The 22,970-nt window shown below is 33.5% G+C and overlaps 1 protein-coding gene across 2 annotated transcripts; it reads left to right on the top strand.

Annotated features, from left to right (window-relative positions):
* Positions 1–717: 717 nt before the first annotated feature.
* On the top strand, positions 718–22,081 carry LOC143085427 (uncharacterized). Of its 2 annotated transcripts, none has more exons than XM_076261763.1 (3): positions 718–804; positions 8,721–10,791; positions 19,837–22,081. In XM_076261763.1, the coding sequence occupies exons 2-3, from the start codon at positions 8,868–8,870 to the stop codon at positions 19,848–19,850; spliced, it is 1,938 nt and encodes a 645-aa protein (XP_076117878.1). In that variant the 5' UTR covers positions 718–804; positions 8,721–8,867; the 3' UTR covers positions 19,851–22,081. The 2 variants fall into 2 exon arrangements, with proteins under 2 accessions (XP_076117878.1, XP_076117879.1); XM_076261764.1 differs by lacking the exon at positions 718–804 and adding an exon at positions 980–1,079.
* The last annotated feature ends 889 nt before the right edge of the window (positions 22,082–22,970 follow it).

Here is a 22,970-nt window from a genome sequence, read left to right as displayed (position 1 = left end):
CAGAATGAATATATATAGAAGTTTATTCTCTTGAAAACCATCTAATAGACTACGTAAAACAAGCTTAACATTTTATCTAAACCTAAAGTTTTCTTAAATAACCCAAAATTTCTTTTGAAAATGGTAACAGGATAGACAAAATATTGTATCACCGATCAAAAATGTTTCAAGATATTCTTGTATGACATCATTAAGATTGCATCTTTTAATATGTTGTTCTTAAAGTACTGTTTGTTTTTATTTGCTTATGTAGAGGGTTGTTTGAATAAGTAACTTTTAATAGTTTTTTCAATTTCAAAATTCTACATTTTTTGAAAATGACCCACATAGTACATTGTAAGTACCCCCTCACGTTTGGGTGTCAAATTGGTCTCTGAGAGTTGTCTCATTGACAATCATTCCTACTCTCAGAGAGCTTTCCACATTTTCTTATTTTTATCTAATTTTCAAATTGACATTATTTTCAATGTTGAATAAATTAGTTTTCAATAATTTTGGAGGCGTCACGGTCCGGGGTCACGGTCTTTCAAAGATTTGATCATATGCTATTGAAGACCCCCCATTGAAAACTCGTAACACAGTCATGATAAACGAATGATAACCATATATTCATTTAGATACACCGTAGTTTTGACTACACATACAGTTACTGTATGATTTGAACTTGAGTGAATGATCTTATTGAAATGCCTATGACTGTAATTTCCCTTCCTTGGCCTCTGAAATTTCAGATTAGATTCCTTAGGTGGCCTGGATAAACAACACATAAATTGGTCGTTGGTGTGTATTAGACAAAAGCGTACAGTAAGTTTTGTTTGTAATGAATCATTGATTTTAATGCAAATGGCACTAACACACAATAATTAATATTGATTGATTAGTAAACTTATCAATACACAATTTTATTTTATCATCGTGATTTAACAATACATTTATCTAAAAGTTGTTCTTACACATTGAATGTGTAGTCATGTAATGGGTGTAGTGTGCTAGTTGTTATCTTGTATTCATGTTCAAATCATTTATCATGAATGAAAACAAGGTATTAACTGACCTTTGACATTTATGGTTTACAAGAAGTAAGTGAATATTATGTATTTATTTTCTGTTTGTTTATATATTATTGCTTTCTATGGGTTTATTCGCTGAGATTGTTTGCTCTTATTGAAAAAAAAGTATAGCAAAATAAAGAAAACCGAATCGCTATAAATGTTGGTTGTATATATGTTATACATTTATTACTTCCTTCCTCAGAGTCAGAGGCACTCACAGGGTTTTTAACAGGTAATTAATGCTTCAAACATCATTTTCATGCAGTATGGACATATATTTATTTGTAAGCATTTAGGTATTAGTGATAATGTTGACAATATTTCTATTCTAAATATTAATAAAAAAAAACTTGTCAATCATTGTGATGTTGGAATTTCTCTTGTGTATTTTTGAATTTCATCGAGTTTCTACGATTTACACGATAAACTGCATTAATTCAGATCACAAGGTTATATGTTGGTCTACTGTCATGACTAATTTTATGTATTTAATATTCCAATTTATTTACTTTTTTTCTTTAACTGATTTCCCTGGAGGAGGTTTAATTTTTCATCGTGATATCTGGTATCACATTATCTCTATCAAATTCCTCTCCTTTGGAGACAAGTTTTATTTAAATGTGAAATTAAAGTCCACAAGTCCATAAGTTCACCAGCTATCGCCATTTTCTTGTCTATCATCTCACGTTAATTATAATGCATGAATATTTTTTTCCCCGGATGTACATTGTACAACATCATGTACTACTCCCATAACATACATACATAACATAGGCATTCACATTCATATTCAATTTTTAATACTGACATTTTTTTTTTTTTTTTTTATGGTTGTGAAGTGTCACATTGACAGTGAAAACATAATATAAAAAAAACAAAAAAGATGAAAAAAAAGAAAACTTAGTACAATAAAATTATCCGAAATAAAATATTAATAGAAGTAGAAATTAATTCCCCTGAGGTCAACATACACACATGACAAGTTTGAAATCTTGTATAATGAAGAATTCTATTTTCTTCCAATTAAATTAATAATATAATATAAGTAACACCTCCATGCAATCAAGGAATTGTCTCTGTATATTTGTTTTTTGTTTAATTTTGTATTCGTATTTTGTAAATGTCAGCTGGGGGGGGGGGGGGGGGGTCCACTGGTTTCAGCCCCCCTTTTACTTGACGATCAAAGCATTTGAATTGGGACATAAAGTTGGACCCCCCTTTAGATTTTTGAAGTGGAATTTAATTTTCTGTCCTTATTATGCCGTATCACCCTCGACCAATATCATCCCTTGGGCTATATTGTTTACAATTAGGTAACATGTTTCATAACCTTCGCTAGTTTTTGTTTTTAAAGAATCAATGTTTTCAAAAACAAGTTTACCAAATACACCACAGATATGAAAGAGGAACTGTTACCTACCACGCGGATCTGTATTTAATTCGAACAGATTGATTTGATTAATTTCTTTATCACCGATTTATTCCCTATTCTATAGTGTTGCCCATTATTCTCTATATTATATTTGTTTGCCTGTTTTTCTCTATTATTTATTTTTTGCCCATTTTTCAATTTTTTTTCAATTTTTTACATAAAGTCAGTTTTTTTCCAATAGAACGGTCATTCGGGCGTGACGCAATTTTTTGGCACACTAAATGGAACTATAAAAAATACAAAACACACAAAAAATACAATAATAAACAAAATATTCTAAAACAGCAGCACGCAAATTGTAATTGAGCAGTTCTGTTAAGGTTTTCGAAACAAGACAAAAGTAGAACTGAAGGTAACCCAGAAATCAGAAAACAGAAAACAGTTCATATAATATAATACTCTTCTGTTGAAATATATGATAAAGCGTATAAAACATGGCAAAATCCGTATCATATGTCGTATCATCCCGATAAACCAATATCATCCCTCGGGCATTTACATGGCAAAATCCGTATCACATGCCGGCTGATATTGGTGTCTCGGGATGATACGACATATGATACGGATTTGGCCCTTGGGCTGATATTGGTGTCTCGGGATGATACGACATATGATACGGATTTTGCCATGTATTATTCTATCACATGGCTGAGAGAATGACAATTTTTTGGAATGTTACCCTCTCGTCTGGACCAAACAAAAATCGATAGTTTAAAGGACAATGAATTGAATTTACATCAAGTAATTAAATACAGTGCTAAATTCTTAGTTTTCAGAGCTCAGATTTTATTATTTGTCAGTCAAAATAAAAAAAAACTCATCTTTTGTTGTTTTTTCTAATACCCGTAACGTTGTTATGTACATGACGTCAAAGAAAAAACTTTTAAAATAAAATTAATCTGTAAAAGACTATAATGATAGGACATTCAGTAAAATCATGATAATAAATTAAATAACACATAGCTGAGAAGGTGATAGAGCAGATTGGTACCCCTCGAAAAAGCATTGTCAACCTTGGCTTCGCTGCGGTTGACAATCTTTTTCTCGGGGTAACACATCTGCTCTATCACCCTCTCAGCTATGTGTTATTTATATACTGTAAACCACAGCAGACCCTCATAACACATAGTTTCAGTTTGTCACAAACATGTTTTTTTTTAATTTGTTTATATGACAATAATGATTATTATTCATAATTTATGATAAAATGACAATTAAAGAAATTCTATCCTGCAGAAATATGATGAACATCATTTTCTCTAGTATTTTCTACCAATTCATATATAATTATTGTTTAACTATCAAATGTATATATGGTAGAAAAAGTATATTTATGATTCGCCAATTACAAAACAAATGGGATTATTCGCAGTAGATCACAGTAAACTAAACAAAATCTGATATGAATATTGTACATAGGTTAGTCATCTATCATGTGTAAAAACATTGTACGTCATGTGAACACACGGAGGTTAGGAATTTTATTATTGTTTTGATCGTTTCTGTAAAACAGAGAAAGGTTAGCTATCATTGTTATGTCGAACAACTTTAATCAGATATAGTGCACTCTTTGGTCAGTCAAATGTCGTGAAGTAACACGAATGCTATATATGCCTGGGTGTCATATATATCTTACGTTTATTTGATTGTTGGTTGCTTTACGCCGCATTAGCACAAAATCTGAATACAATAGCATGACGAAGAGGCAAACAGGAGTAGGGGTGCTCAATTTTTCATTCGAAAGAAATTGACATGCGCGGAAATTTTCTTCCCGGGCGCTCTGATGAAATGGAATCGCTATATATATGTTTAACCCCGTCGCATTTTTGCGCCTGCTCCAAGTCATGAACCTCTGGCCTTTGTTAGTCTTGTATGATTTTTAATTTTAGTTTCTTGTGTATAATTCGGAGTATAACGTCCATTATCACTGAACTAGTAACATATTTGTTAAGGGGCCATCATGAAGATTATGAGAAGAACATTATAGGACAGTTGTTTAAATTCAATTCTTTTGTTTTTATACCATTTTAAAGCAAGACAATCTCAAGAATCTGAGATGTTCCTTGATGTTTATAATAAAACGGTGAGGGCATGACCCTGAGTCAATTGTATAAGTCTACAGATTGCTTAAAAGCAATCGTATCCCAAAAACCTAAAGTAGCAGAAAGACAGATTACTCTGACGTCCAACGGCTGTTTTGCCAGACAAGCTGGGGCCCCAGCTTGTCTGGCAAAACAGCCGTTGGACGTCAGAGTAATCTCGGACTAATAAGAAGTGGAGTTTTCATATATGTCACCGTTATGAAACTGATATTTGATATTGTATTTCCATAAAGAAATGGAGGTCATTTAACATTTAATATACGTCCTTGCTACAAATCATAAGTCCAGGGTATCATTTGTTTAGGTAATTATGCGCATGCGTATAGTTTCCTTGACTTGAATCAGATTGAATGGTTGCTCTGGATTCCCCACTCCATTGATTAACTTGAAACATACGAGATCCTTTCTATGTCTGTCTGCTATTGAGGGCATAATTTTAAATCATATGCATCATTTAAATTAAAATAAATGTATAGTCCACAACGTAAAGGTGTAACTAGAGCACCCCTTCAGCCAAAATGGAGTCTTCCATATTATCGCTTCGCGTTGTCTCCCTTCCGTAAGTAACTTTCGTCAAAATTTAAACAGAGGAATGTGTACGGAAAGGAGTCATGCCCACTGACCCAAAGGAAATTAAATATTTAAAGAGTTAGGAATGGGGTTCCACCTAGAATTCACGTAGGAAAATAGGTGATAAGGTATGAAGTGAAATACATTCTCTCACTCTCAGTGACTGCTGTGGAAAGTCAACTTGGAATTGATAGTAAAAAAAAACAAAACACAATAAGTACATTGTTCATACACTTGTATCGAGGATTGGCTATTTTTAAAGTTGAATAACTCTTCAGATTACGTAAATTACATTTGAGTCTTTTACACGTGCAGTTGAATTATTTTTTAAAATAATACTAATACATGTATCAATGAAAACAATGGCAATCGTATCCCTCAGAGCAATCTGCTCTTTGATTCCTTATCACCCTTTTTACTATTAAATTTTGAATGTTTTATTGCTTAAGGGAATATAGTGAAGGACTGCTCGAAGTTAAGACAGATTCTTTTTGTGTTAGACCGAACAAAATAGTGTGTTTACTTTTAAATGCTACAAAATAGGGTAGGTAGGTAGAGAACTTTTTTTTTTAATATTATCTTTTACAGTGAGTTTTTTGGAGCAACATTGTGACTTTAACGTTAGGGTAGGGGATAAAAATTAGGGTACAGTAAACACATACTTTTTTGTTTGGTTTAGGAAAATCATAGTTGTATATACATTAGATAAGAATACTATCTTATTTTACTGTTTAAATCGCTGAAATTGATATTGACTTTTATAAATACGATAATTCAGCTATTCTTTTTGTCTTCACCAACCTAGTGCCAATCAATAAGAAAACAACAGATTTTGAATTTCATTAAGCACACAATACGAGAGTTGCATTCGTGAAATCACGTGCATGTGGAAGAGATTAATTTTTTGGGATACGATTGCTTTTAAGCAATCTGTAGACTTTTACCGTTGACTCAGGGCTCATTCCCTCACGTCAACCGTTTTATTCTAAACATTCAGAAACATCTCAGATTCTTATGATTGTCTTGCTTTAAAAGGTAAAAACAAGCAAAAGGATTGAACATAAACAACTTTCCTGTAATGTTCTTCTCATAATCTTCATGTTTGATTTTTCCCTTGACTTATATGCGTGTTTTTAACAACACGGAAAATCAGAATTAAGCAGTATTTATATTTAGTGTTTTTATAAATTTAGAAACACGTCAGAGGTAATTCCCCAGTTTTGATAAATGCGAGAGTTCTTTGAATTCCGATAATTCTATTTCTGTCATTTAAGAACTGAAGTGGAGTTTTCTATATTTTACCGTTATGAAACTGATACTGTACTCTCATAAAGAAATTGAGACTCATTCATCATATCAAATTAAATTTATATATATAAACGTTCTTGTTCCAAATCGTAAGTCGCGGGTTTGTTTATGTATTAATGCGCATGCGTATAGTTTTCTTGATTTCAAGGGGTATCAGATTGAGTGGTTGTTCTGGATTTCCCGCTTATTAATTAATTTGAAACTCATTGGATTATTTCTATGTCAGCTTGCTATTGAGGGTTTAATATTGTTGTTGCATAATTTAAAATCATATGCATCATTTAAATTAAAATCAATGAAGTTTTACTTATAACACCCCTTTAGCCGAAATGGAGTCTTCCATATTATCGTTTCGAGTTGTCTCCCTTTCAGAAGTATTTCCCGTCAAAATCGTCAAGAAAAAATTAACTCGTTAGATGTCGATAAACGTCGTATTATATTAAGAACGATCTCAATTTAAACAGAGGAGTGTGTACGGAAGGATTCATGACCACTGACCCAAAGGAAATTAATAATTAAAGAGTTAGAAATGGGGTTTCTCCTAGAATTAACGGTGATAAGATCCGAAGTGAATAGTCCGAGATTACTGGGTACAAGTCAAATCGGCACCCATAGAAAAAGTCAAATCGGCACCTGGTTAAATCGACATCTAGTCAAATCGGCACCCATAGAAAAAGTCAATTCGGCATCCAATAATATTTGATATAATATATGGGACTGGGACTATTTAAGTTTGTAATTTAAGTATACTAGCATAAAAGTCCCCCACGGTCCAAGCTTGTCTGGCAAATCAGCCGTCGGACATCAGAGTAATCTCGAACTATGAAGTGAAATACCTTCTCTCTCTCAGTGACTGCTGTGGAAAGTAAACTTGGAATTGATAGCACACAAATAAAACACAATAAGTACATTGCTCGTACACTTGTATCCGGGATTAGCTATTTTTAAAGTTAAGTGACTATTCAGATTTATATTACCTTTGCATGTGCAGTTGAATTAGTTTTGAAAATAATACTATCCAGCTGTACCAGGCCATGCGGTCATAAACTTTCGAGTCAGTTTTATTGTACTCATACTCGAAAATCAACCAATGAAATTGCTTGATTTCTTGTTTCGAGCATGATTTTTGTGCTCCAAGCACTGAGCAAAGTTTTATGCCTTCAAGGCCATAGTCCAAATAATTATGACGTCTTGGAAGGCTATTATAATTTTTTTCTTTGAAGCCTTACTTCGACGTCGAAGTAAGGCGTCAAAGAAAAAAAAAATATAATAGCCTTTCAAGACGTCATAATTATTTGGACTATCAAGGCCAGGGCTGCCAAAAATGCGTGATACTCACGCATGTTCATGCTTTTTTGCAGCAGTATCCTTGGATCAATTTTTTCCTCTTTGATCTTTTCTATTTTGGCCGAATCTCATGAATTTGCTTAATGAAAAGTTGGCAGAACTGCTATACATGTGTCAATGAAAACGATATGGCAATCGTATCCCTCAGAGCATTCTGCTCTTTGATTATTTTCAATGTTTGAATCATCAACATGATCAATTGATATGTGTAGAAAAGACAAATATTATGTCTTCCCTACGGTTGTCATGCTTTAAGCCCCCAATCCTTCCTAGCATGGGAGGTCTGGGATAATGATGTTCTCCCAATACAAAAAACTAAAAAGTAAAATAGAAAGTTTTGTTAAATGCTGTCTTATTGAGTATCTCGACACCTCTTTCAATCTCAATTTTTCTGTTAACATGGCCATGCTAGTTCTTGTTCAACGCTCAGATTTCCTGGTATAGACCTTGCTGAGCAATACGTAACTTTATTTAATGAATGGAATATAAAAAAATGGAGAAAAATCAAAAAAATCCGTTAAAATGAACTAAAACAAAATTGGTCAACTATTGAAATTCTTCCTCCTTTTTGTAACATTAGTTTGCTTCAACCAAATGCTATGAAACTTATACACAATTCTTGTTACCACAAAATACAGATTAATGTTTTGGTGGTGTCACTTTAAATGTTCTTAAATTTCCCCCTTTTTTTACTGAATTATTTCGTTTCCATTCTCTAACTTAAATTAACCTAAAACAAATGTTATGAAACTTATACACAATACTTATTACCGCATATAACAGATTAAGTACCGTCCTTCAGTTATGTCCCTTTATAACTTTATATGATATGCAAGCGGGGGCATCATCTGTGTCCCATGAACACATTCCCCATTTATTTGTATTTATCACAATATTTTATCTTTTCAGATGCAAAGAGTTAAAGAGATCTACACTCCAAAGGTGATTTATGTTTGATGATTACTAACAATGGTTTATTGGATGGGGTTTGCATGAAATATATAGCTTTATATCAATATTACTAGTAGAACATGCATGACGTAGTAAACAGTTACCATGGTTGGAGAGAAACAGAGAAGCAGGCTTTGGAAAGCTGGGATTTTAAGACGCATGTTTGCAGGCATCATCATAGTAGGAATCAGTTATTTTTGTTATCTAGTTTTCTTTCAAGCACCTGGTCATTTTGTGTATACGCATGCTAATACACATGCGCAGTGTATGATTCCACAGATAAATCCGTTTGATAAAGATATTCTTGCATTTTTTTGGCAACCAGATCCTATAGTGTGTACACAAAACACTGAACTAGTTTATATCGATGACAACAATACTGTACACATAAATTATAGTCGAACTCATTTAGAAGTTGTTAACTGTAGTTATCAGAATATAATTCGAGAAACAGAAAACGATAACGAGGTATTATTTAAATCACCAGTCTGGTTCTCTAAAAGTTCAAAGTTGACCTCAGACTTTATCAAAGTTCAGTGCTACGATTACAGCGGCAATTTATTGTATGAGCGTCTACACTACCATATTCATAAATCCGGAAAAAAATTCACATCTGATGAAAACCGCTTTAGTGTTTTGTTACTTGGAATAGATGGTATGTCGCGCTTGGCAGCTATTCGTGAACTTCCAAAAACGCTCAAATATCTACAAGATACTTTACAGGGACACATTCTAAAGGGATATGCAAAAGTCGGAGAAAACACATTCCCAAATATGGTTGCTTTTTTGGCTGGTCGTATAGGATACAGCAAAGATTTCCCGGTCGACCCTAATGTGTTTTTCGATAATCATCCGTTTATCTGGAATAACTTCTCAAAAGATGATGCTGTGACTATGTATGCTGAAGATTGGCCTAGACTGTCAACATTCAACTATGCTGTTCCAGGGTTCAACCAATCACCAACAGACCATTATTTCCGTCCTTTCTATTTGGGTATAAACAAAATGCGAAAGTATCAATCAACGATAAATGAAGCATTGTTATTTCTAGAAAACCAAAATATTAAAGTTGGTAAAACATCAACATTGTGTTATAGTGATAAACCAAAACACGTTTTACAACTGGACTACTATAAACGATTTTTAAAATCTTATCGCAACAAGTTAAAGTTCGGTCTCTCTTGGTTAAACGAAATTAGTCATGACTACGTAAACTTTATAAAGCTAGCAGACGATGATTTGCTGGATTTTTTTACGTTTCTCAAAGAAGATGGTCATTTAGAAAAGTCCGTATTATTTTTTGTAAGTGATCATGGTTCAAGAGTAGATAAAATCCGAAACACACCAATAGGACGTATTGAAGAGAGAATGCCATTCTTTTCAGTTGTTCTTCCTCAGAACTTCAAAGACAAATTTCCACAAGCTGAAACAAACTTACGAACAAATATCGAAAGATTAACTTCTCCTTTTGACTTTTACGAAACTATTGTAGATATTTTTAAGAACGAATACTCTCATAGTACAAACGTTGTACAATATCCGTTGTCAAGAGGAATTAGCCTTTTCAGGAACATTCCAAAACAGCGATCATGTGCCGATGCTGGGATTCATGAACATAACTGTGCGTGCTACACTTCTGAAAATATTCCAGTTAACAATACCAAAATTGAACGTGTAGCAGCTTTTGTTGTTACGAAAATAAATCGTGATTTGCATCATTTAAAGGAAAAGTGCGTCACATTGACCTTAAATACGATCATCGAAGCAAAACTAGTTCACTCCCAATTAAAACATAATGAACAATACGACGATAAGAAATTTATGCATAATTTCATTAAGCCAAAAGAGGACACAAGCAGACGTTTTTTGATTCTTTTTGACGTTTTGCCAAGTGCTGCTATGTTTGAGGCAACTATAGAGGAAACGAATGCAATTGAATTTTCAGTATTGGGACATGTTAGTCGGACAAATCGCTATGGAAACCAGTCATCGTGCATTAATGATAAAAGATTGAAACTTTATTGCTTTTGTAAGTGAATGTTTGTGTTATACTTATTAAACTTTTTATTTTGTTACTTTTCTAAGATGAAGTATTGACCATTCAAAGCGAGCCAAAGTTGTATTTAAAAATGCTGATTTGGCGTATAGAGGTGCATACACATTGTTGTGCCCTCCACCGTAGGTAATTTAAAAGTTTTATCCTTGTCCGTCTGTACGTACGTCCGTCCGGCCCAAAATTGGTTTCCGTTCTCTTACTTTAGTTTGCCTCAACCAAATGTTATATATAAAACTAATACACAATGCTTTAATACACAATGCTTTTTAATACACAATGCTTATTACCAACGAAACACAGATTAAGATTTAACTTTTACCGTTCGAGAGTTATACCCCTTTACAAATGAAAAAAAAACTTAATTTTCCGTTTCAGTTTCTATAGATTTAGTTTGCTTCAACCAAATGTTATAAACCTTATACACAATGCTCATTACTAAAGTTTGAATTTTTGGTGGCGTCACTTAACCGGTTCTAGAGTTATGCCCCATTATACATGTTATAAACGAAAAATAGCTGATTTTTTTGTTTCCGTTCTCTTACTTTAGTTTGCCTCAATCAAATGTTATGAAACTTATGCAAAATGTTAACGACCACATAACTCAGATCAAGTGCACATTTGTGCAGCGTCACTTCTGTCGATCTTGAGTTATGCAAACAGTCCTTCACCTGTGTCCATGGATTGATTCCTATTTTTTTCTCTCTCAAGAATAACTAAATTTAAATTCACAATTTAACACTTTACTTCACCTCCTTAGAACAATGAAGTATGCTTTCTTCTTTTCGTTATAATATTTTTTGAATAAGTGTAGGCTACTGCATAATGTTCAAATAGACAACCAGTCAACGACAAAAATGATACATATTATCAGATTATTACATGTCATTTTTCATATCGCATGTATTATCAGCCCTAGGTTCAATATCAGCCCAAGAGCCGCATGGCTCGAGGGCTGATATTGACCGAGGGCTGATAATACATGCGATATGAAAAATGACATGTTATGATCTTTTTATCATATGCTTCAACAGTAGAGAAAATAACAGATTTATATATTGATCCTTTTACGTGGTTCCCGAAGTTTAAAGAGTAAAAACATGAGTTCACGGCCGTCGGACCCAAAATTTGATACATTCAATCTGAAATCTTTCTATTATATGCCTCAATAGAGAGAGAGAAAGAAAAAAACATATAAATATGGACGAATCGACAAAAAAATAAGTCAACAATATACATAATGATCATTGCTTGGAAAAGTCAACTTTTTAAAGAAATTTTCTAAATTATGTTTCAGAAAAACTTAAAAAATGCATTTATTAAATAATTTGTTTGTTTGGTTTTTTTTTTTTTTTTTTTTTTTATTAATTTAAACAATATACTTTCCAGTATTCAAGAAATTATTTTGTACACTACTTTGTAATGTTTTTCACTGAAAACGTAACATAAAGGTGTATTTTCCGGAATTGGCCGAGCATTACCGGAATGCCATGTGATAACGTTACGGAAAGGCATGTGATAACAATCGAAGCATGTGATAAACTTTTCATATCAGCCCGCTAAGCACCAATTCGAAAAATATGGAATTTACGTCAATTTAATGCTATTATCATACGGTAAAATTTATATGTTATTTAGTCTAAGTATATGATAATTGCTATCATCATACCTCAGTTATCGTTTTCTATATAAAAAAAATACACAATATTTTCAAATTGCAAGCGTTGAATTATTGGACCGGTCAATTGTTGCCAGCTACTAGTATTTGATTTATTTATTTGACCGCAAGCGTCATTATATATCGCGGAATTTCAACTGCAGTTACGGGATTGGGGGATGTTCAGAATACCGCGTTGTATACCTGTTGTATCGATAGGGATGACGTCAGCGCAAGTGGAACGTAGCCTAAGCTAGCATTCAGAATATTTATGAGGTAAACGTTAAACAGTATGGTTGGGTTTCTGCTTTTTATATTACAATAGTTGATTTACATGATTTACCCCCGGAATCTTTTTGTCCCATCGGATACATTGTTTCCCCACCGGCAACGCGTCGGGGCAATAAACTTACTATTCCACTGATACCCAGTCAACAATCATGATAATTTATACTTATCAGATAGGTCAACGCTTGCAATTTGAAAAAAAAGAGTCAAAATATTATGTACTTATTTTATACAAAAAATGATAACCATGATAACTGAGGAATAATAAGTATGAAATATTCCTTGAAGTAGAAATTAAGTATGTGACAGCCATATTTCCAGTAATATGGGATACTCTTGTCTAAAATTGGCTTTTTGCATTATTATCTATTACAAACTAAAACAAACCACTCTGTCATGTAAATATGACCTCTTTGTTGTAATAGCAATCAAACGAGTTTTGGATCAAGTATAGAATACGTGATTGTAGTACCATCGGACTTATATTTAAGTCAAATGAAGTAAATCGGTTCTTATACAAATTACATAATTGTAGTACCATCAGACTTATTTTTAAGTCAAATGAAGTAAATCGGTTTTTATACAAGTTAAATTATTTTCCAGGTTTATTATTTGAAGATTGTAGTTATGTTTAATCGCCATATTAAGTTGGGATCGACAGGTCGACAGGTCGACAGGTCGACAGGCCGACAGGTCGACAGGCCGACAGGTCGACAGGTCGACAGGTCGACAGGTTGACAGGTCGACAGGTCGACAGGCCTACAGGCCGACAGGCCGACAGGTCGATAGGTCGACAGCGACATGTCAACAATTAGCTTGATTGACAGTAAGTCAAGTCGAAAATGTAGCTATTTATTTTTTTATAATTGTTAAAAGTTTAGGCAAACGGTTCTACAGATAAAAAAACATAAGCATCAACACATTCAATAACAGTATAAGCTATTTATAGTTTTTCATCTAATATATAAAAAAAGTGATTGTATATTTTATTTGAGAGGAAAAATTAAATTTCAACAAAACAAAACTCGTCAATTACTTTTTCTTTAAGTTTACAGTGGCGCTTTTTAATCCATTTTAGTTCATCTTTTATTGGCCGTTTCATTTTTTTTCATTAAAGATTGCAATGTCCTTTAAAAATTTATGGAAAACGTCTCCATTTGAAAACCCGTATCTGTATCTGTAGCAAAATTCATTTAATATGTCACCGATTCTTTCATGTCTCACTCCTTTCATTGATTTGATTTTCAGTTTTGCAAGCCCCCATATGCCTTCAATTTCATTTGTGCAGGTTCCATCTTGTGCTTTAAATTCTTTACTGTGATTTACAGTTTTATGCACAAATCCTTCCTTTTCCAATGTGTTATACGCCGCCCAACAATCAGAGTTAATGTGTGCTCCTTCGGCAACATTTTCCTGAATAATTGGTAACAAGGTTTTACGATCTCTTTTTTCCACTATTTGCAAAATCACTTTCCTTGACCCCTTCTCCACCATTCCAAAAACCCAGGTATCTTGTTTTCCTGTACCTCTGTGATATTTTCTTTTTTTTCCAAAGAGACTTTCGTCGATTTCAATCAAATGTTCACTGTTTGATCCCAATAAGACTGGATCATTTGTTAACGATTCCTTACATACTATCCGGAACTGGTCATACCATTCAATAACACTGACATGACTGATATCGGAAAGTTTTTCCACTTCGTAAATTTGAAGATCTATTCCAAAGTAGTAAACTAGTTCCATCAGTTTTCGTAGTGGCAGTTTGGACTTCTGAAAAAAAAAGAACATGAAAGTGTGATATTTTTTTAAACTTTGCTGTGTATAACAATTCCCAGATAAAAACATGAGAAATACTGTTACATGAATATGCATTTACTTAATCTTTCCATACTGGTTAACACACTGAATAGCGATGATTACACTGACCATTATGTTTATATCACACAACAAAACGCATAAACAGACTACATGTAAATTTTATTTCACAACCGGTATTCAAACCTGACATGCTACTGTTGTATTAGCCTATACATACTGTTAAATAGCGCCAAATAAACTATTTTTATTGAGTACTCAACGTCCCCCTACACAACATCCTGACTTAATGACAAATAATCTATGGATAACATGAAACATCTGCTTACCTGTCGACCTGTCGTCCTGCTGACATGTCGACTTGCTGACCTGTCGACCTGTCGACCTGTCTATTTGTATTGCTGACTATTTTTATTGAGTACTCAACTTCCCCCTACACAACATCCTGACTTAATGACAAATAATCTATGGATAACATGAAACATCTGCTTACCTGTCGACCTGTCGTCCTGCTGACCTGTCGACCTGTCGACCTGTCGACCTGTCTATTTGTAGTGCTGACTATTTTTATTGAGTACTCAACTTCCCCCTACACAACATCCTGACTTAATGACAAATAATCTATGAATAACATGAAACATCTGCTTACCTGTCGACCTGTCGTCCTGCTGACCTGTCGACCTGTCGACCTGTCTATTTGTAGTGCTGACTATTTTTATTGAGTACTCAACTTCCCCCTACACAACATCCTGACTTAATGACAAATAATCTATGGATAACATGAAACATATGCTTACCTGTCGACCTGTCGTCCTGCTGACCTCTCGACCTGTCGACCTGTCTATTTGTATTGCTGACTATTTTTATTGAGTACTCAACTTCCCCCTACACAACATCCCGACTTAATGACAAATAATCTATGGATAACATGAAACATCTGCTTACCTGTCGACCTGTCGTCCTGCTGACCTGTCGACCTGCTGACCTGTCGACCTGTCTATTTGTATTGCTGACTATTTTTATTGAGTACTCAACTTCCCCCTACACAACATCCTGACTTAATGACAAAAAAATCTATGGATAACATGAAACATCTGCTTACCTGTCGACCTGTCGTCCTGCTGACCTGTCGACCTGCTGACCTGTCGACCTGTCGTCCTGCTGACATGTCGACCTGCTGACCTGTCGACCTGTCGACCCGTCGACCTGTCGACCCGTCGACCTGCTGACCTGTCGCCCTGCTGACCTGTCTACCTGTAAACTTGCTGACTATTTAATTGAGTATCCAACCTCATGCTAGTCCCTATCCACATTGACATATTAACAGCTGTTATGTTAACCCCCAAAAACACCGACCCACAAGAACATATTTAATGTTTCAGCGAATGAATATTTCGATTATTGCCGGAACTAGGCCTTCAGATTGTTGCGCGCCTAAACATATTTAAAGTATTGGCGTATGGATATTTCGAATATTGCCGGAACTACTTAAACGTATTCTATACTTGGGCCCGAGTTTTTATGACACCGCCGAAGCGTTACCATTCTAGAGTAATGCCCCTTCTCAAATGAAATTATAGCTGAAATATTCGTTTCCGTTCTCTAACTTTGAGTTTGCTCAACCAAATGTTATGAAACTTATACACAATGCTCATTACCACAAAACACAGAACAAGTTTATATTAGGTAGGGTCACTTTTACCATTCAAGAATTATCCTCCTTTATAAATAAGAAAAATTGCTGAATTTTTAGTTTCCGTTTTTTAACTTGAGTTTGCCTCAACCAAACGTTATGAAATTTATACACATTTTCTTATTACCACACAACACAGATCAAGTTTGAATTCGGGTAGTGTCACTTTTACCATTCTAGAACTATATCCCTTTATAAATGGAAAAGCTGCTTAATTTTAGTTTCCGTTCTCTAACTTTAGGTTTCCTTAATCAAATGTTATATGACTGAAACTTATTAACAATGCTTGTTACCACAAAATCACAGATCAAATTTGAATTTGGGTATTGTCACTTTTACCATTCTAGAGTTATGGCCTTTTACAAATGCCAAAAAGAAAAAAAAAGTAGATTTTTTTTATTCCGTTCTCTTACTTTAGTTTGCTTCAATCAAACGTAATGAAACTTATATACAGTGTTGATTACCACAAAACTCAGATCAAGTTTGAATTTTGGTGGCCTCACTTTTACGGTTCTAGAATGATGCCCCTTTATAAATAGAAAAAAAATACTGAATTTTTCGTTTCCGTTCTCTTACTTGAGTTTGCATTAAGCAAATGTTCTAAAACTTATACACAATGCTTATAACTACAACACACAGATTAAGTTCGGGTTGTGTCACTTCTATCGTTTTGGAGTTATGTCTATTCATAATCCTATATGCAACTGGGGCATCATCTGTGTCACATGGACAAGTCTTCATTTATTAGTATCATAGGTTACGTTTTTATCTCTTCTTCATGAATATATGTACTGGTTATAGTAATGTTTGAGTATACTATGATATGACGTAAATGTATAACCCACTTTCCCTTTCATTCACATGACCATATAATTATTCCCCACACAACCGTGTTTAAACACATGGTGTACAGTCATGATAGCTTGTTTGATATAGTTATATGCAATGAATCTTTCATTGATTGTTGTGCATGTTACTTGATACTCATTGATCGGTTTTAAATTTGCATGAAAGGAGTTACTACTAATATGAAAAAAAATATGAATACACTTCATATCACTTTTAATTTTAAATTGAGCTATCTAGTATAATATTAATCATCCTACCTCCCATACATTTCTTGGAACCTCGACACATGGAAACCCTGTGTATCTAATATAGGGTTAGCTGGTGTGTTTTACCTGCATATAATAGGTTAGTAACAGTGTTACGTCCCTTTATAAGTAATCTGAAATTATGACAACTGCTGCCATTCTCATCCTGAGCGAATCGCATAAATTACATAAATATGAGATCAGTTGCATTTAATTAGGAGCAAATACAATGGGTCTGACATTTGAAAAAAAACTTTTATTTTATTTTATCTCTAGAATGACATATCAGATGTGTTATAAATCAAACGGCGTGTAATGTTCTCCAATTACAACAATTATGTAATGTAAAAGTTTTCTGTGAATCAACCCATACAAACTCGAATAACGATATGCAATGAGACTTTTACTAACGTCTAAACCATAACTATTGAACGACATACCAGACAATTATTTTCATGAATCAAATATGCCAATTTGATAAATGCCCTTTTGCGCTTCTTTGTTACATATTTGTTTGTTGTTTATAGTGATTAAGATTAAAACACAATTTTGACATCTTTACCTATTGTGTCTGTTTGTTTTGATTACGCATCATTGTCATTATATTGATGCGACTGTCATCACTCATACAAGTGAGAAGTTTAGCTAGCTATAAACCAGGTTCAATCCACCATTTTCTTTATAAGAAAATGCCTGTACCAAGTCAGGAATATGACAGCTGTTATCCATTCGTTTGATGTGTTTGAGTATTTGATTTTGCCATTTGATTATGGACTTTCCGTTTTGAATTTCCCCCGGAGTTTAGTATTTTTGTGATTTTTCTTTTTTCAATTAAACTGTGGCTCTCAATACCTCTTGTATTCAGAAAATGGACACATATGACATCTTTATAGTAGGATTTGTATTTCAGATACATGTACATGTTAATCAATTATTTTTGTTGGATTTACAGTGAGATTTACAAACCAGATATCAATTATTGTGCAAATGAAAAGTGTACCCTTTACGAAAATTCTTGAGAAAGGTAAGTGCAAAATCTTTGCTCAAAGATTGAATCAGACGTTCAGTTTTCGGGCAGTTGCATGTTATGATTAGAAAGAAATTTTCAAAACCAAATGTTAAGGTATTGTGTTTTCCGACAGGAGCTAAACAATCGATTGGTTGGTAGGTTGTTCATTACATAAGGTTCAGTTACAAATATTTGAAGCATGCTCAATTTTGCAAAATATACTTTTGTAAAATGGAAGAAATGACTGATCATCCAGTAATATAATGTTTTAGGAAAATTTGTTCTGATACCATAAAAACAGGCATCAAACCAAAATGCAAGTTTCTCATGTAACAATGTTTGGGGTAGCCATGAAAGGTAATAATCGAGCACATGGTATCCCCTTAACAATATTTTATTTAGGTATGTGCTACATTAACTTGTAATTAGTTTTTGTTACTTCTAGAAATTTGAAAAACTTTGATAATATTTTTATCAATCATAGGCGGATCCAGGGGGGCCCTAGGGGGCCCGGCCCCCCCCCTTTCGTGGGAAAAATTTGATTGATTATATAGGGAATCATTGAAGCATGACTGGAGCCCCCCCCCCCCTTTAGGAAAAGTTCTGGATCCGCCACTGATTATCAATATCTTCACACTTAGTGTATACAGCCGTACCACATTTCTTTTATTATATAGCTCCACTCTGACATTCCATCATTAATCGCAAGTTTTGGAACCCTTGGTTTAAGTTATTGTTTGGTTTTTGTGTTTTACCTGTGAAAGGGTAGGGAATGGGTTAGTGTTTCTGTGAAGTCCCTGTTTTTCGTTCAAATTTATTTTTTGATAATGTGTTGTGAATGCATTTATTTAGATTTATTCGGAATCTTGTGTTCATTGCTATTAATTTTAGTTTTTATCGTTCATTCCTAACTAGTCAATGAGTGGGAGCTAGACAGTGCAATGCAATTTCAGATATGGAAGTTAGATCACGGGGCTGACAATTAAGTTAAGATATCCAATCGTAATACTAATTTATCGTAGGAAATGTAGAAAAATCCGTCCGTTCGAAACAAATCTTAACTTTAAAAAAGCAGTTTTATGCATATAGGCCCTGTTCTAATCTCTTTATTTCTTGCTTTTACAATGACAATCGATCAACGACAGGATTGTAGATTGCAGTAACAATAAAATCATTCGGTATAAAACACTCTCCTTTTGAAATAACCGAAGTTAATCACCCGAAGATCTAACTAAAAAGTATCATTCATGCTGCACTAGCTATTGAATATTAACTTGTTTCACCTTAAAAAAAGTCAAAGTCAAAATACAGGTGACTGAAGATAAATACACAACATAAACGATAGTAGTAACATCTGTTTTATGATTACAAACAGTGCATTAATCCAATCAATAAAAAGGACATTTCCCAAGTGATATTAGAATATATTTGATACCTTTATGTGTGAATTATTTTATAATTACAGTCGTTATGGAATAAATGTATGTGGACAGTTCCAGTACCAAATGAAGTTGAGATAACCATGAATAAAACTATAGATGGGATGTTAAGATAACGTCATCGTAAAATGATTCAATTCCTTAGAAAGGCAATTATGTGTCCAGTGAAATATTCAACAAAAGTGTTTAAAGTGTTGCGTGGAGGAAATGCCAGTATATTTGTACATAATTGGAGTAAAAGAAGAATAAAAACAACGTTGTTTATTTTATTCACAGTGATTTCATTGATATTGATGAATTCATATATCCAGCCTGTTCGATTCATATTTGTTCATCAAAGTATAAATAGTACGTGCCTTTTACCAGACATTGACCCTTTTGACAAATCAGTCATGCAGTATATATGGCATCCGAAGCCAATTGTTTGCGAACCGTCTCCGTCCATTGTTTATATTGACAAAATGGGGAAACTACAACTAAACAGAAGTGAAATTTCAAACAAAAATAATCATTTCGATTGTTTTTATCGTTTGATTAAGCGTTCCGGTGACAATGATGTAACACTATCACAGGAAGTCAAGTTTTTACGCCCTGTTTATATTCCGTCAGATTATGTAAATGTTAAATGTTTCGCTGATCAAAGACTTCTATATGACATTGTTCTACATAACGTTGACTTTAAAACAGTTCAAGAAAATAAGGAAATATTAAATGAAAATGACAAATGCTTAAGTGTATTGATATTCGGTCTTGATTCAGTGTCGCGTTTAGCTGCAGAGCGGAAACTGCCTAAAACTATGAACTTAATCAAAAAGCTCAATGGATATAATTTCAAAGGCTACACAAGTATTGCAGCAATTACATATCCAAACCTGATGGCATCACTAACCGGAAAAACCGCATACAGCAATGAACTACCTAAGTTAAACCCAAGGAAAGAATTCACCGATAAATACCCTTTTATATGGAAAAACTTTTCCCAAAAAGGATATGTTACCATGTTCAGTGAAGATTTTCCAGAAATAAGCATGTTTAATTACATGCAAAAGGGTTTCAAAGATTCCCCAGTAGATCATTACCTTAGGCCGTACTACATAGCAAGGAAAAAACTGCATCCAGTGCAATCGAATTTGGACCAAGTGTTTATGTTCCTGGAAGATAAAGATATTAAAATGAAAAAATATTCATCTCTTTGTTATAAAAGTCGTCCTAAGCATGCAATACATATAGATCACTATAAAAACTTTGTATCAACTTATAAAGGATATCGGAAATTTGGGTTGTCATGGCTAACAGAAATAGGACATGATTATATGAATTTCTTAGAACATGCTGACGATGATATAGAACAAATGATTCAATATTTTTATAACGAAGGACTTTTCAAAAATACTATTTTTATTTTGTTTGGTGATCATGGTCCTAGGACGGACGAAATTCGAAATACAGCAATTGGGAGAATAGAAGAACGTATGCCTTTGTTGAGCATTATCATTCCTGAACAAATTAAGAATAGATACCCTCATATACATACAAATTTACAAGACAACGAAAATAAGTTAACGTCACCGTTTGATTTGCATGAAACTTTCGTGGACATACTTAATGAAAATTTTACGTTGTCCGAGAAAGTTATGACAAGACCGTATCCGAGAGGAATAAGTCTTCTAAGAAAGATACCTAAAGATAGGTCCTGCTCTGACGCCGCTATAGCAGAACATTTTTGTGCATGTTATACATCTCACAATGTATCAGTAAATTCTCGTATGATAGATATTGGAAAGTTTATTGTGAATTCAATTAACATAAAACTTGAACAATTTAAAGACAAATGCTCAACGTTATCCTTGTATCAAGTTAAAGAAGCACAGGAAATCAAAACTGGTTTAGAATACAGGGAAGATTTTAGTAGGAAGACTTTGTTGAATCTGTTTTATCAACCAGAGGTGGAATCCGAACAACGTTTCGTTGTGTTAATCGAGACTACACCTGGTCATTCCTTATTTGAAGGTACAGTTAGTAGTAAAAACAATGAATTGACGCTTCTAGGTGACGTCAGTCGAACCAATAGATATAATAACCAATCACATTGTATATCATACAAAACTTTGAAACATTTATGTTACTGTAAAGATTTAACATTGTGAAATCAATGAAATATAAGTTATACGGGATCAATTAACGCTTGGTTATCACCTTTTTTTTTACAATGTAGAGTTTGTATATTTCTAATCATACAGTCATAAAACAGAATAAAACTGTGTAAACATTGTTAGGTGTGCTTCTTGTGCTCACGGAAACTTATCACAACCTTCATTGAGTAACTACAAGCATTCTGTTATATGGGATCTTGTTTTTATTTGATATGTTTAGCTCATCGATTATTACAATTTTTCTAATACTGTTATTGCCCATTTTACCATATGTAATGGCTTAAATGTGTTTGATGGGTAATAATCAGCAGTCTTTTAAAAGTATTTTGTCAAATAGTTCTGGATTTGTTTAATTTGTTGGTCTTTCAAGCAGTCAACTTTTCTCGTTAATTCATATCGATGTATAAATCAAGCAGAATAGTATCATGAAATTAACAACTATAGGTCCTGTTCGGCCTTCAACAATGAGCAATATCAGGCCCCGAAATGACAAATGTAAAACAATTCAAATGAGAAAACTAACGGCCTTATCTATATACAAAGACTGAACGAAAAGCACACCTGGTACAATTCAATTGGTATTGTTAATGTTAACAATAAGTTTATCCGGATCGTATATATAAATTTTCGATTTTTTTGCAACAACATTGCCGTTAAAAAATAGAAAGTTATATGCAGTTTTAGTAAGATTTCTACAAATATAGTGAAACTTTAAAATGAAATATTTGAATTTGTGAAAGAATTTAGCCAAGAAAATATAAGTATTGTTACCAAAATCCAAGTATTGATAATTGTATCGACTTATTACTAGATATCGTTCATTGAAATCAAATCATTACTACAGACACAAAAATTAATAGAGCGAACAAGTTATGCAATGTGCTTTGTATAGTAATCAAAGGAACATCCGCGCCCCCAAAAAAGAAAAACAGAATCTCTTTTGTTGTTATTATTCATTTGATTTTCTCTTTCGAAAAGAAAATATCAAAATATAGAAATTGACAATT

This window comes from Mytilus galloprovincialis, chromosome 8 (assembly GCF_965363235.1).
Source record: "Mytilus galloprovincialis chromosome 8, xbMytGall1.hap1.1, whole genome shotgun sequence".
Taxonomy (NCBI): domain Eukaryota; kingdom Metazoa; phylum Mollusca; class Bivalvia; order Mytilida; family Mytilidae; genus Mytilus; species Mytilus galloprovincialis.
This window is presented reverse-complemented; position numbering and strand designations above follow the sequence as displayed.

What these genes read in the sequence shown, in the direction of transcription:
- LOC143085427 (XM_076261763.1), top strand. Translation starts at nt 8,868, where the DNA reads ATGGTTGGAGAGAAACAGAGAAGCAGGCTTTGGAAAGCTGGGATTTTA.